The sequence below is a fragment of the Peromyscus californicus genome, unplaced genomic scaffold (genome assembly GCF_007827085.1).
Source record: "Peromyscus californicus insignis strain IS unplaced genomic scaffold, ASM782708v3 Scaffold_5__1_contigs__length_169319896, whole genome shotgun sequence".
Taxonomy (NCBI): domain Eukaryota; kingdom Metazoa; phylum Chordata; class Mammalia; order Rodentia; family Cricetidae; genus Peromyscus; species Peromyscus californicus.
In genome coordinates this window covers 4,032,077-4,045,964 of record NW_026294573.1, presented here as the reverse complement: position 1 = coordinate 4,045,964, position 13,888 = coordinate 4,032,077, and the positions used below count along the sequence as shown (strand labels likewise).

At 52.5% G+C, this 13,888-nt stretch overlaps 1 protein-coding gene across 5 annotated transcripts in view; it reads right to left on the bottom strand.

Moving 5' to 3' along the window:
* The window catches only part of Kcnab2 (potassium voltage-gated channel subfamily A regulatory beta subunit 2), an 87,749-nt gene that overhangs the window by 23,321 nt on the left and 50,540 nt on the right, over positions 1-13,888 (bottom strand). For all 5 annotated transcript variants that reach the window (XM_052718744.1, XM_052718747.1, XM_052718746.1 and 2 more), the window contains one exon: positions 38-81. In XM_052718744.1, coding sequence (XP_052574704.1) covers positions 38-81 — 44 coding nt within the window. The remainder of the gene's footprint in view (positions 1-37; positions 82-13,888) is intronic.

The window sequence follows — 13,888 nt, the reverse complement described above, 5'->3', positions numbered from 1 at the left end:
CCCCATATCCTTGTTCACGAGGGGTTCCCATACTTACCAAGCCCCAGGCAGGAGACCCGAAGGCCGGATTTGCCCAGGTTCCTGAAAAAGAAAACTGAGTCAGACCTTGGCCCAGGCAGGATGCCGCCAGCCAGGCTTGGTCACCAGTGCCAGCCTGTTGTCTGCTTCCACCCAGTACAAATGTTTCCTGAAAGGCACAGAGAACTATCTGAGGGAGGCCACTGTCAGCCTGCTGTGGGGGTGACATGCCAGTTGTTCCTCAGGCGCACACTGGGCTCACACAGGCCTGCAGAGGGTTGCAGAGCTGTCTCGAGGCAGATGACGGCAATGACAAAGGCTGCTGTTTGGATGGACAGGCTGTGAGGTGACTGATTCAGGTCTGTGTGTGGCCATAGGGTCCAATGCTAAGTTCCTTCTAGAGGGCACACTTGTGACCTCGATTATGGGTTGTTTGGACCTCTTGCTGCAAACAGAGACATGGAGTTAGTCCTGCTTCATCTGGGCCACAAAGCTGGCTTTGCCTTTCGATGTCTCAGGGGCTGGTGGCTTGGGTGTCACTGCAATTCCCCAGCAGGGTGGCTGTCACTCTGTCACAGCTAGGCCTGGCAGCCCATGAAATAACTTCACACGGCCCACTGAGGCTCCTACATGGTAGGACACACCTTAGCGTACAGACATGCTTTTGGGTCATCATTAATGTTCTTAGGAGGCCTTAGAGGGTAAAAAACTTCTGTCAGAGACTGGCCCACCTTGTACAGGCCAGCCTGGACCCCCACCCCAGGAGCCGGTACATCAGGGACTCTTAAGCATCCTGTCAGTTCTATGGTGGGTCTCGCAATTCCCAATCCAGAAGACATACTGAGCTCATCCTGGGAAGTGGGGAATGTGGTTCCCTTTGGCAGCCAGCTCAAGCTACCCACATGGTGCTCCATGAGCACTCACTCCTGGCCTGTGTGTGGGAGACACAGACATGACCTGCCCAGATGGTAAAGCTGACAAGAGGCAGGGTGCCACAGTCTACCTGGGCCCTTACACTTCTAGGCAGGATGGACTATGCTTCCCTCGTGGCTCCTGCAGTTCCACGTGCCACTATGCTCCCCAAGGGCCAGCCACTCCCAGAGCCAGTAGGTTACTTCCAGCAGGGATGCTGGCCGCTGTGAGAATGGATGACATAATTCACAGGCCTGGTGCCTGGTCACAGGACATTGACTTATATGCATTTTGTTTCCCAAAGAGGCAGCTGCCCAAGACAGAGTGTATGACATTTGAGAGGACTTGTCTTTATACAAAACCATCAATGGACACATCAAACAGGCTCTGATAAACTAGGCATGGTGGCATACACCTGTGGTCCCCGCACTTTTTTTTTTTTTTGAGAGAGAGGTTTCTCTATTATGTATCTCTGAATGTCCTGGAAATCACTATGTAGACTAGGCTGGCCTCAAACTCTCAGACTTCATCTCTGACTCCCAAGTTCTGGGATTAAAGGCATGTACCACTATGCCTGGCCAGGTCCCAGTATTTGGAAGTCTAAAGCAGAGTGATTTCGTTGAGTTTGAGGCCATCCTAAGCTGCATAGCAAGATCCTGTGTCAAAAACCCTAAACAAAATAAAACAAACAAACAAAAACTGAAAATAACAAAACCCCCAAACTGAATAGATATTAATATTTCTGCATTAAAAAGATAAATGATGTTTCTGGGCTTCCCCCTTATAAATCAGTGAATTCATCCAACAGTGCCCTTAGTACTGTAAGGACCAGACAACCCGTAGACCTGGGCTTCTGGAGCTAGCATGAAAGGCAGGGTCGCATCATGTATAGATTCTGCAGGGGCCAGATCTGGACAGAAAAGTAACTGTAGTGAAATGTGACCGAAGTGCCCAGAAGGGGCACACTGATCACAGAGACCGAAGGTTTGACAGCTGCCATAGTTAAGTTTCTATTGCTTTTTAAAAGCTGTGACCAAAAGCAACCTGCAAAGGATGGGTTTTTTTGGGTTTACTTATCCCTGGTCACAGTCCATTGAGAGAAGCCAAGGCAGGAACCTGGAGGTGCAGATTCAAGCAGAAGCCATGGAGGAGTGCTGCTTACTGGCCTGCCTAGCCTGCTTTCTTATACAATCCGGGACTACTTCCCAGGAGTGGCACTGCCCACAGTGAGATGGGTCCTCTCACACCAACCGTTAATCAAGGAAATGCACCACGGAATGCCCACAGGCTGAACTGATCGAGTATTTTCTCAGCTGAGACTCCTTTTCTCAGATGACCCTGTCCGGTGTCACCCTGGTGCTGGGTCACAGAACACCCCGAGAAGCGGATCAAGACTACTGCTTTCCTGGGATAGAGTCACAGATACCCTTAGGGGCCTGTTTGTAACATCTGGGGGTTTGCAGAACCCGGGACCCTCCTGGGCACCAGGTCTGGATAAAGCCAGGTGTTCAGAAGGCAGCCTGGAGCCACACTTCTGCAGAACATCTTCCCATATGACCACAGGCGGCAGCTTCCTGACCAGTCTCGGCCAAGAGGCAAGTTTTCGCCTGTCACCCCTGAAAACCTTTATCAGCACAGTGCTGCAGCGGAGATTTGAACCCAGGTCCTTACATGCTGGAACACACTGCATGTTCTGGAAGAAAGAGCAGCTTTAGAAGCAGCAGGTGAAGACTGAAAACAGGAGGCTGGGCCCACCTGTGCCCGTCGCCTGCCAGTTCGGGGCCGTGCATTGAGAAGCCATGCACTCTCAAGTCTGGTCAAGAAGCCGATGAACTTCCCCAAAGGTCTCTCTCTTCCCCTGAGCTGGGTGGGGATCAGGGAGTGTGGCTCTGGGTGGTGTCCTCATCTACCGTCCTCAGGGATACTTTAACAAAATGGGGGCACTGCTCCATGCTGTGATTACCCTGCTCAACTTGTTCCTTGTTAAATGATGGTATCGGTCCTGCCATCTGCTGCCAGGCCTCCAGAGAAGGGATATGAGGGGACAGTCACCTCGAGGCTGAAAGCTATATATGCAGGGCTGCCGGAGAGGGCAGAGAGCATCTCAGAGCCAAGGCTGCACGGTGACTGTCACCACGCTGTCGCCCTAAACTTCAGAATGGAAAAATAACCTACATATTTCCTTTCTTTAATTCAAACTTGATGTCACAGTGAAATAATTGGCCAAAGTCCCTAAGCCTTGCCTTTCTCTCTCTCTCCTGAAGTCTCTCAGACATCACCTTGGCCAGAGACAATGCAAATCCTTGGCTAGCAAACTCCTGCCCAACGGCTGTGCCTCAGGCTTCAGGCAGGGTCTGAGCAGCCGAGCCCCAGGAAATAGTCTTTAAAAGGAGCTCTGGGCCTTTCACCTCAGCCACCTGAGAGAAGGACGAGGCTGGCTGAGGTGAAGACCACTCCGCCTTCACTATGGCTAAGGAGTGAGGGGGCAGGGATGCCGGCGGCACCTCGGTCCTGCCAGCTAGGCCCTGGATGCCCCAGGACAGGCCTGGGCCTTCTTTTCTTTATCTTCTGACTAGAATAGGGCCCCAGGGAGTGTTAGCTGAGGGACGATGATGTTCGTGCCATTTGTAAATGAGCAGTACACGTCCAAGATCAGATCCTCAGGACAGAGTGCTCCTCCTATCTCCCCAAGCAAGGGAAGAACTGTGTCCTTGGTTCTGAGTACCTCTGTCTCCCTTCACCCTGTGGGCTGTGAAGCTTCAGTGGACAAGTATGCCCAGAGTGTCTGTGGGGAAGGTGAGGTAGAGCACCAGGATGAGGCCTATCCTTGGTCCCCATGGCCTTAACCAACATGTGGGATGTGACCCTGAGGCAGTCACTGCCACTTGTGAGGCTGATGCCCACGAGGCATGTTAGCAGGGAGCCCCCTTAAAGTGACTTGTGGGTCATGCTTTAGATACCTGTTCTTTCTGCCCCTAGGAAACTGCACATCATTTACTGGGGTATGGTCCCCTCCCTCCAGATAGCACCAAGAACGGAGAACCAGGTCCTGCTGTGGGGAAGGCTCTGCTCTGCCATCAGACAGATGGGGCTGCATCTAAGGGGAGCTGGGGCTGGAATCTGAACCCAGGACCCCAGACTGAAAGCCTTTCACTGCTGCATCCTACCCTCCCTGTCCTCAGTGTGTGTATGCATACACAGACACACACAAGGACACACATGCACACAGACATACAGGAACACATGCACAGACACACATGGATACACACATACACACAGAGAGACATGCATGTGAACACTATGCACACATTATCACTGGGAGCACTTGGGTTCTTTGAGATCCACTTTTCCCTTCACTTAGAGCTCTACGTGTACAGAAACAGCTACACTCGTGTGAAGTCCTGGTGAAACTCAGACTGACTTCAAAGTCACATCAGGTAACAAGAATCCAAACAAATACACACATAAATACGTACCTACACACACATATATGCATACATAGACATGAATACAAATACATACACACATACATACATACTTCTATTTAGTCCTAGCTTTTAATGGCTACCAAAACAAAGAGAGAAACCACAGAGATTCTAGAATAGAGAGTTGCATTCTGATTGTCCCCACCAAGCTTAGAGGATAGAAAAAGAATTCTTTACCAGAGATGTTTGTTGATGAACGCCTAACAGCCCCAGGACCTGGGGCGGCCAGGGTCTGAGTGCAGATGCAGGACCCTAGTCTCATGCCAGTGCTCACCACGATGGGGCCTCAGGGATATGGCTCCTTTACATCTCGTCTACCTTCTGGGAGCTGGTCCTGGGGAGGTTTAAACTCAACATGACACCAGCCAGGAACTTAGAGGACCCTCCTGCAGTCAGCGAGGACCGCCTGTGCTTGGACTGTCTGAGGCCACCAGAAGTAACTGCTCCGATTCCAGCTTTAAGAGGTCTTCCCTAACAGGCTGTCTGGGTGCCAGAGTGCTCCTTTGACCTGTTCAGCCTGCACAAACCCAGGGAAGAGCCCTTTCCCTGGAGACTCCATGTGGAGAGGCCCCATCCCCCTTTCCTCAGAGCACACACTTCAGGTGCCCAGTTGCTCAGACCCTTGGGCTCTGAGTCTTAAATGGGAGCGAGAAGGACCCCAGCATCTTCTGGGGCCTGTGATACAGCGGAAGCAGGAAGTGGCAAGGGCCGTGGCTGATGCCCTGAGGTCAAACAGTAAAGTCTGATGAGGTGATTTACTATAGGAGCTGAGCCCAGAAAAGAGATAAAGACAGGGAGAAAGAAGCCGGTGACTATATACCACCCCGCTCTGTGGCCAAGGAGAAGAGACCTGGAGTTGACCAAGTCTCAACTTACTTTTTTTGCAAGTCTTCCAGGTGCTAAGAGGCCCTTGGCAGAAGCTGTCCCGAGTGCCACACAAACATTTTCAGGAGGGTGAGAAGGCCAATCCCCGCCCCACAGAACTGACTGCCCTGCCTACCTATATTTCATCCCTGGCTGCTTCACGTTGGTATCGTTGCTGTTTGGGGCGCTCTGCACCGACAGCTGTCCCAGGCTCCGGGCTACCATGGCCACGGCACGGAAACGACTACGGGTACCCGGGCTGGGGCTGCTGGCTGCCGAGCGACCCAGACGATCTTCAGGGCCACGGGTCTTGAGGCTGTGCTCCGAGCACACGAAGGATACCTGCATGTTGAAGCCGGGCTCTGCTCCTGCTGGATTCAGGAGTCACCTGCTCCTTAGGAGCCCTTCCCTGCCTCTGATGAGACTTTATCCCCGAAGGTGAAGACGTGGCGGGGAGTTCTCTCAGAGCAAGGATTTCTGAGGGCAACAGAGGACCTGTCTGTGCAGCCGAGTGGAGGGCATCAAATTTCCAGATGATGCTAGACAAGCCCTTGTCTGAGACGAGTGGAAGATCGAGGGGGGAGCTGGAGGTCCAGCAGGGAGGAGCCATGTCCACTCTCTTCTCACATCTCCCCCGTCCCCACCTGGCTTTTCCCTGTACCACCCTGCTCTGGTCCTGGCTGTTTCACGGCCCTGGCAGTCTCCAAGAGTACACTGCCGGGCTGGGCTGCAAACGACTCACGACTGATGGGCACAGCTGTCTTCTTCTAACAGGAGTGGAGTCCTTCTTCATGACCTCGCCGCTGGATGGCTGGATGTATTCCTTGGGGTGGTAGCCTGGGGTGGAGCAGGGCTGCTGTGACTGCATGCTCCTGGGGTGGCAGCTCAGGGGGTCTCAGGGAGCGCAGCTGCTTCTCCTGGTCCTCCTTTCCGGCTCCTGGCTCTGCACATGGGGTGCCAGAGGCTCCTTCCGAGTGGCCAGCAAGAGGCGCAGGCAGTGCTGGAGAGTCATTATTCATGACGCAGGATGCACAGCCGCCTGCCCTGCTGGTCCCTGGGGGCTGGCGCTGGCTGCTCCAGGCTGACCTGCAGCCCCAAGCCTGGATAGGCAGCACTGGGTCAGGGGTGTGTGTGTGTGTGTGTGTGTGTGTGTGTGTGTGTGTGTGTGTGCCACGCTCCGTGGAACTAGTGTTCATCTCTCTCTGTTCAGGGTCAAGATACCAGGAAAGGGAAGGGAAAGTGTCCACCCTGACATGATGACCAAGGAAAGCAGCCGAGTCAAAGAAACACAGGGCCCAAGAAGCACAGGTTAATACTTATCTCACAGCCGGCACCTGTAAGTACTTCTGGAATGAATGAGTGACCCAGGCCCCCTACCCTCCCATCCCCATCCTCTCACTGAACCTAATTTGGCTAAGCTGGCTGGCTAGCATGTCTCAGGGATCCATTTGTCTCTGACCCCGCTCCCCAAGCACTGGGCACACGCTGCCACGCCCGGCTTTGTATGTGGAGTCTGCGGACCTGAACTTACTGGCTGAGCCACCTCCAAGCCTGTGCCCCCGCCTTTGGGCACGGCCGATAAGAACGACACCTTATGCTCACTCTGCAGCCTCTCAGACTTGACCACCCTCGGGAACAAAGATCCGAAGATGTGTTCTAGGTCAAGCTTGGCAGGCAAAGTGCTCAAAGTCTGAGCCTCGTTAACTGCTCAGGATCAAAACCAACAAGCAAGCAAACGATGGACAAACAGTATGCACCCGGAAGAGCTCATCACAGCAATTCTGGCTTCCCGTGGCGGGAGACACCACAGACCCTAGAGTGTGCTTCCCCCCGTCCCCCCATGCCCATTCTTCCTCCACAGACCAGCAGAGCCTCAGGTCCCTGTGAGTTCAGGACCCTGAGGGTAGAACTGGACCTGGGCATACAAGCTGTGAGGATAGAGTTGGTGCCTTTACCAAGGATGTCCTGGAAGGTCACACAGGCGCCGCCTACAGAAGCCAGGATGGGTCTAGTTCTTCCTGCCAGCAGCCCACTTAGGCAGCAGGATTTGCTGGCCTGAGGCCCTGTGCTCCAGATCGGCTGGGGCCCTTTCCAAGCACACTGGGTGGAAGGGGGGTTGAGGGGAGGGCAGTTAAGTTTCTCCTGCAGCCTGGACCATGGGGCTCGCAGAGGACGGCCCTGGCCTTTCAAGGAGCATGCGAAGAGTCTGCAGAAGGCAAAGCAGACACTCGTCTCCCTGCTGGCGGCTCGCTCTTCCTTTGGATTGAGCAGGAGCAGATCTTAGATAGAAAAATGGAACTCAACTCTGGCTAGTAACTCATGGGATCTTTTAACACACTCCCTTTATTTCTCAGAGCTTTGAGCATCGCTGTGTTGGCGTGGAGCAGCCTGTACAGCACTCAGCCACCAACAGGACCTCAGGAGAACCTGTTAGAAATGCACAGTCCTGAGCCCCAGACCCATCAGTGGCTCTGGGGTAGTTCCTGGAGGAAGGTTTTTAAAACGACTTATTTTTAGGTTTAATTATGTGTATGCATGTGTGTCTGTATGTGGGTATGTGCATGTGCGTGTAGGTGCCCACAGAGGCCAGAAGAGGGTGTGGGACACTCGGAGCTGGAGTTACAGGTGGCTGTGAGCCACCTGATGTGGGTGTTGAGAATCACACTCCAGTCTTCTGTAAGAGCTGTGTGCACTAATAACTGCTGAGCTACCTCTCCAGCTAGAGGTGTGTCTAAGCAGGAGCCCCTGTCCTTTTTCTTACGTATTTCTCTGTGCTGGCTAACCAGGGCATCTCACAAGGGCAGGGGGCCTCACTGTTCCTCCAGAGTCACTCTTAACCACGTGGGGTGCCATAAATAGCTGGGCTAGTGAGTGAGGCCCGGAGAGGCAGAGTCACTGCAGAACTGGGGACCCACTCCTACGTATGTTCCCAGAGAAGGCAAATCATATGAAACGATATGAACTTGAACATAAATGTCCATAACAGTGTTTTTCACCATAGTCAAAAGATGGCAGCAACTCAAATGCCCACCAACGGACAAACAGCTACACAACATGGGTTTATCCCACGATGGAATAATAACAACAGTTCAGCTGTGAAAAGAAGTCCTGACACACGCTACGGCAGGGATGGATCCCCACGCTGCTGCCAGGGAAGAAGCAGATCGCAAAAGGTCACATGCTGCCACTTCATTTGCATGAGATGCTAAGAAGGGGGAAAACACACCCGGTGCACAGCGGCTGCCAGGGTGCAAGGGAAGCGGAAGTGAGAAAGGGTTCAGCAACTGATTGGCGGCGGTGCGTGAGTGCGTGCGTGTGTGTGTGTGTGTGTGTGTGTGTGTGTGTGTGTGCGTGTGCGCGCGCGTGTGCGGGCGCGTGTGCGTGCGTGTGGGGTGATGTGATGAAAATATTCCAAAGTTTCACATTATCATCATTATTATTGCTTGTGTGTAAGTAGGTGCATGTGTGGGGGTCAGGGGATGACTTCTGTGGCATCTGCTCTTTCTGCCCATCCTTACGTGGGTTTTGAGGATTAAACTCAGGTCGCCGGGCTAATATGGCGGGTCCCTTTACCCACTGAGCCATCTTATCAGTTGGTTGTGGTATTTTTTTTCACAAGTCTATGAGTACACAAAACCTTTTGAACTGCATCCTTCAGTACTTAAGTCGTCTTGGTGCTGGGGATCACACCCAAAGCCTCTTGGAGCTATGGAGGAATCCTGTCATCGGCTCTACCCTAACCATTTCCTTTCCAATTACATTTTGAGACATTTCCCTAAGCTGCCTAGGCAGGCCTTGAACTTGCAATCCTCCTGCCTCAGTAGCTGGGATCACAGGAGTGTGTCATTACAACCAGCAATTGTACTTTAAATAAGTGAATTGCACGGCATGGGGGACATCCATCTAAATCGAGTGGTTACCCCACCTTCCAGGTCCTCCTCCTCCAAAGCCTCTGGGTCTGCTGCTCTCTGTGGCTGTGCCCAAATGACTCTCTGCCTTTGTCCCCAGTCACCTTGACACATCTCAATCACAAGGGGGTGGTCACCTTGGTGCTCCCGCTGTGACACAGTGTCATAGCCCCAGCTGCCTGTCAATTAACATTAGACCAACCAACCAAGCAAAGTCTCTGGGGCTCCTGAGGACACCAAGGGCCTGAGGTTGCTGCTGGACACTGGCTGACAGAGAGAAGCTGGCGGGGTCAGCTTCTCCACTGCTGCTTCAGTTCAGTCACCTGACCCGACAACTCACCGCAGCTTCTTGACCCTTAGCATCATCGCCTGGCTGCTCAAAGGTCAACATTCTCAGTGTCAGTGCTGAGCAGGACTCTGGTCCCTCTCGTCCCATCAGAGGAGCCTCTCAGGGGTAATGAGCGCCTGGGCAAGAGAATTCAAGCTGCTAGCATCTGTGCCGGGATTCCTGTGATCAGGCCAAGGTGGGAACTGCTTCATGGTGAGCTGGTTTTCAGGCAGTTACTTGACACAGATGGGGTCTTGTAACCGTGGCCTTGCAGGGGAGGGCAGAGCAGTGGAGCTGGGGCCATAGAGGTCAGGGTTGCTGGGACCTGACATGATCACTCAGCTCCTCTGTGGTGGCTGCTGCCAGGAGAGACAGCCCAGCATGGACACAGGCCACAGGCAGCTTTGAGCTGTGGGATTTCCTGCTTGCCAGCTGTCTCCATCCCAGTTCCTATCCCTGGCTCCGCTCCTCTAGAATGGCCCCCTGGTTTTTCTACCCACTTCCTTTGGCATCTGCTTCTTGTCTGCATGGTGTTAAGCTGCATTTCCAAGTGGAAGATTTGGGGGCTGTTGGGCAGTGTAGGTTCTGGAAGTCAAGAAGGTCCTTTTGAGGTGGGGATGGACCCGAGCTTTTCTCCCACCAGGAGCCAGGCCTGGGGTAAGGGCTACGTTACTGCCTTACAGGATGCTTCGGACAACTCTGTGAGGTTGTGACTCTAGCTCCACTTTCAAATAAGGAGGCTAGGACGTGATGAGGCCAAGTGGCTTGCTTGAGGTCCCACAGCATTTATCTTTTCATGTTAATATTTAAGTTTAAACTTAACTGAGCCCCAAGGTGGCCATCAACATAGAAGGATACTCAGTGATGTCCTCTAGCCTCAGGTATTGACTCGGCCTCAGTGATAAGCGGACCACTGAAATCCTGGGCGCCTGTGAAGCTGCCTACGTTTGAAAACAGGGTCTTTGCAGATGGAAACATGTTAAGATTAGATGGTACCAGATTAGAATGGGCCCTGTCTTAGGGTTTCTATTGCTGTGGTGAAACACCATGACCAAAAAGCAAGTTGGGGAGGAAAGGGCTTATTTATCTTCTACATCACTGTTCATCACTGAAGGAATTCAGGACAGGAACTCAAACAGGACAAGAACCTGGAGGCAGGAGCTGATGCGGAGGCCATGGAGGGTGCTGCTTACTGGCTTGCTTCCCATGGCTTGCTCAGCCTGCTTTCTTGTAGAACCAAGGACCACCAGCCTAGGGATGACACCACCCACAGTGGGCTGGGCCCTTCCCCATGCATCACCAAGAAAATGCCTTACAGGCTTGCCTACAGCTCGATCTTATAGAAGCATTTCCTTCCTTCCTTCCTTCCTTCCTTCCTTCCTTCTTCCTCCTCCTCCCTCCCTCCCTTCCTCCATTGTTTTATTTTCTGAGACAGGGTCTCTCTGTGTAGCTCTGACTGTCCTGGAACTCAACTCCACAGACCAGGCTAGCCTCAAACTCAGAGATCTGCCTGCCTTTGTTTCTCAAGTGCTGGGATTAAAGGTATGCACTATTACCGCCCAGCTGGAGGCATTTTCTTAATTGAGGTTCCCTCCTCTCAGATGACTTTAGCTTGTGTCAAGTTGACATAAAACTATCTACACAGGTCCCAGTGCCAATGACTGGCGGCTTTTCTGCGGAGAGAGATTTGGAGACACACAGGGAAAAAGACAACATGAAGACAGAGACAGAGACCACGATGGCACGTCTAAATGCCAAGGAACAGTGAGGGTGACTGCAGCTACCACGAGCTGGCAGAGGCAGGAAGGACTGTGCCTCGGAGTGTCCAGAAGGAGCATGGTCCCACGGATACCTGCATTCCAGATACCTGGCTTCTTGGGCTGCATCTTAACTCATCCTGCTCCAATTGACTGCGTCCTAACAGCTGTGGGGGAGTGGGGCAGATCCTTCTGCAGATGCCCAACCCTGTCTAGCCATCTGTCCTTAAAGACATACATGGAGGGGGCTGGGGAGATGGCTCAGTGGTTAAGAACACTTGCTGCTCCTTCAGGAGACCTGAGTTTGGTTCCCAGAACCCACACGTTGGTTAACAGTTGGCTATCACTCCAGTTCCAGGGGATCTAGTGACCTTTTCTGATCTCCATAGACAACAGGCACACATGTAGTCCACATACATACAGGCAGGCAAAACACTCATACACATGAAGAATAAAAATAAATCTCAAAAAAAGGGGAAAAAAAGACACATGTGGATTCCCAGCTCTTCCTAGAAACCTCCTGTGGCTAGATGTGATTGCAGGCTGACAGAGCAAATTACAGCCTGCTCAATTAGTGTGGCAGCCTGCCAAAGTTCCCTGGCTCATGGTAATAGTCCTGGGTCTAGAAGCAGGAAGGCAGACTTAGGACTCCTGGCCTTAGGAGTGACTGAAAGTTCCTTGGCCCAGGGCTAGGGCTCTCCATCACCAGATGGAGTTTCCTGTGCTGTTGACCCCCGTCAAGGAAGCAGGAAGAAAAATTCCTGCTTCAAGGAACATTTCGGAAGATGTGTTCAGACCACTCAGCACTGTCCTAGGCTTACAGAGGTGTGGACCCTTCCAGGAGCTGGGAAATGACAAGTGAATGGGGTAAGGCCACAGAGAGGTGGGAGGCCAGCAGCCCGGAAAGGGTAGTGTGCTGTGAAGAATTCTGTACACTGTGAACAAGTGTTGCTCTCATTGTTAATAAAAAGCTGACTGGCCAGTAGCCAGGCAGGAAGTGTAGGCTGGACAACCAAACTAAGGACTGGGAAGAAGGGCAGAGTCAGGTGTCACCAGCACACAGAGAACAAGATGGGCGTGTCGTACTGAGAAAAGGTACCAGGTCACCTGGCAAAGCCTAGACAATAAATGTAAGAGTTAGCTCGTAACAAGACTGAGGTACTGGCTGAGCATTTGTAATTTATATTAAGTCTCCATGTGCAGTATTTGGGAGCAGGTGGTCGGGACAGGAAAACTCCGCCTACAGCAGTGGTTACAGGGTTGCCAGGACAGTCTCCCTGGGGACAGACCTAGCCGGTGATGAGGGGAGGGGCTTGGTCATGTGACAATGAGGGGAGACAAACTCCAGGACGAGGGAAAGAGGGCGCAAGGGCCCCGAGTGAAGAAACTCATGCCTGCAGCGTTTTCTGACTGAGCTGTCCTCTGGCCCTTCTGGCCTTGGTTTTTAATGGTGAGAGTTGAGAACAGTTAGAAAGGTTTTTCCACATCACAGGTTCAGCAGAGAGGACGAGACATCTTACACAGCCATTTCCAGAATGCCCCAATCAGTGCTTATCCTTTTATATTAATATTTAAGACCAAGGCTTAATCTAGTCTCAACCCAGTTACTAGCAGAGAAAAGTTTACCAGGCAGTTTGCTGGGATCTTTAATGAATGCTGGCAGCAACACAGAGGTCACCAGGCATATCACAGTCGCTGTGGGTGAGACAACTCTCACCCTGCCTACGGGAGAATTGTCTTCTGGTCTCCTTCCTCCTTGGGGAGTGGGTTGTCTCATAGGACATCAGCCCCCCGTGGTATGGACCAGGTGTGCAGCCCGAACACTATTTTTGAAGCCTCAGGCAGAGAGACATATCACCCCATCTTTGCTAGTTTCCTGGGGCTGACACAGCAGAGTCACAAACAGGCTAAACACAGGCGGCACCGACCCTCACGGCCTGGAGGCCAGGCAGCTGGCAAGCAGGAGCCAGCGGGATATGCTCCCACCAAAGGTGTTAGTGACGATCCTTGCCTCACTCAGCTTCTGGTGGCTGTTGGGAGGCCCTGACATCCCTTGGACTGTATCTGTGTTCCCATTCTTTGCATCTGTCGTATGGCCTTCAAGTATCCTGTATCACTTCACCTCACCTGATCACACTGACAAAACCCCTATAAGATGACCCAAATAAGGTCACTCTCTGAGGTTCAGGGAATACATAAAATTTGGTGGCAGGACATGATTAAACCCACCACACCCCCATCATCACAAATCCTGTCTACACTGGAGGGAGCTGTTTTCTCAGAGGTGGGAAGGCACAGTCTAGTTCCTCCCTACCTCATCCATCGGTCCCAATGCTCTTTGCCTCGCTCTCAGCTCAGCCATCTAGACCTTCTCCCATCTCCTGCAACGGGACTAGGAGGTCCCCATGTCTTCCAATGGGATTTCTCTCCGACTGTTCAGGACCCAGCTCTCATGTCACCTCCTCAGATCAGTCTCACTGCCACAGACCCCTCAACACACCCTGCTTTACGGCTTCATTTCCCCTGCCTCGCTGCACCATGATGTGGAGGGCGTAAAGCCGAGGCCCTTGTTCCTCTTGTTCACACAGGGTCTCTGGGGTGTAGCCCCAGCTCTAG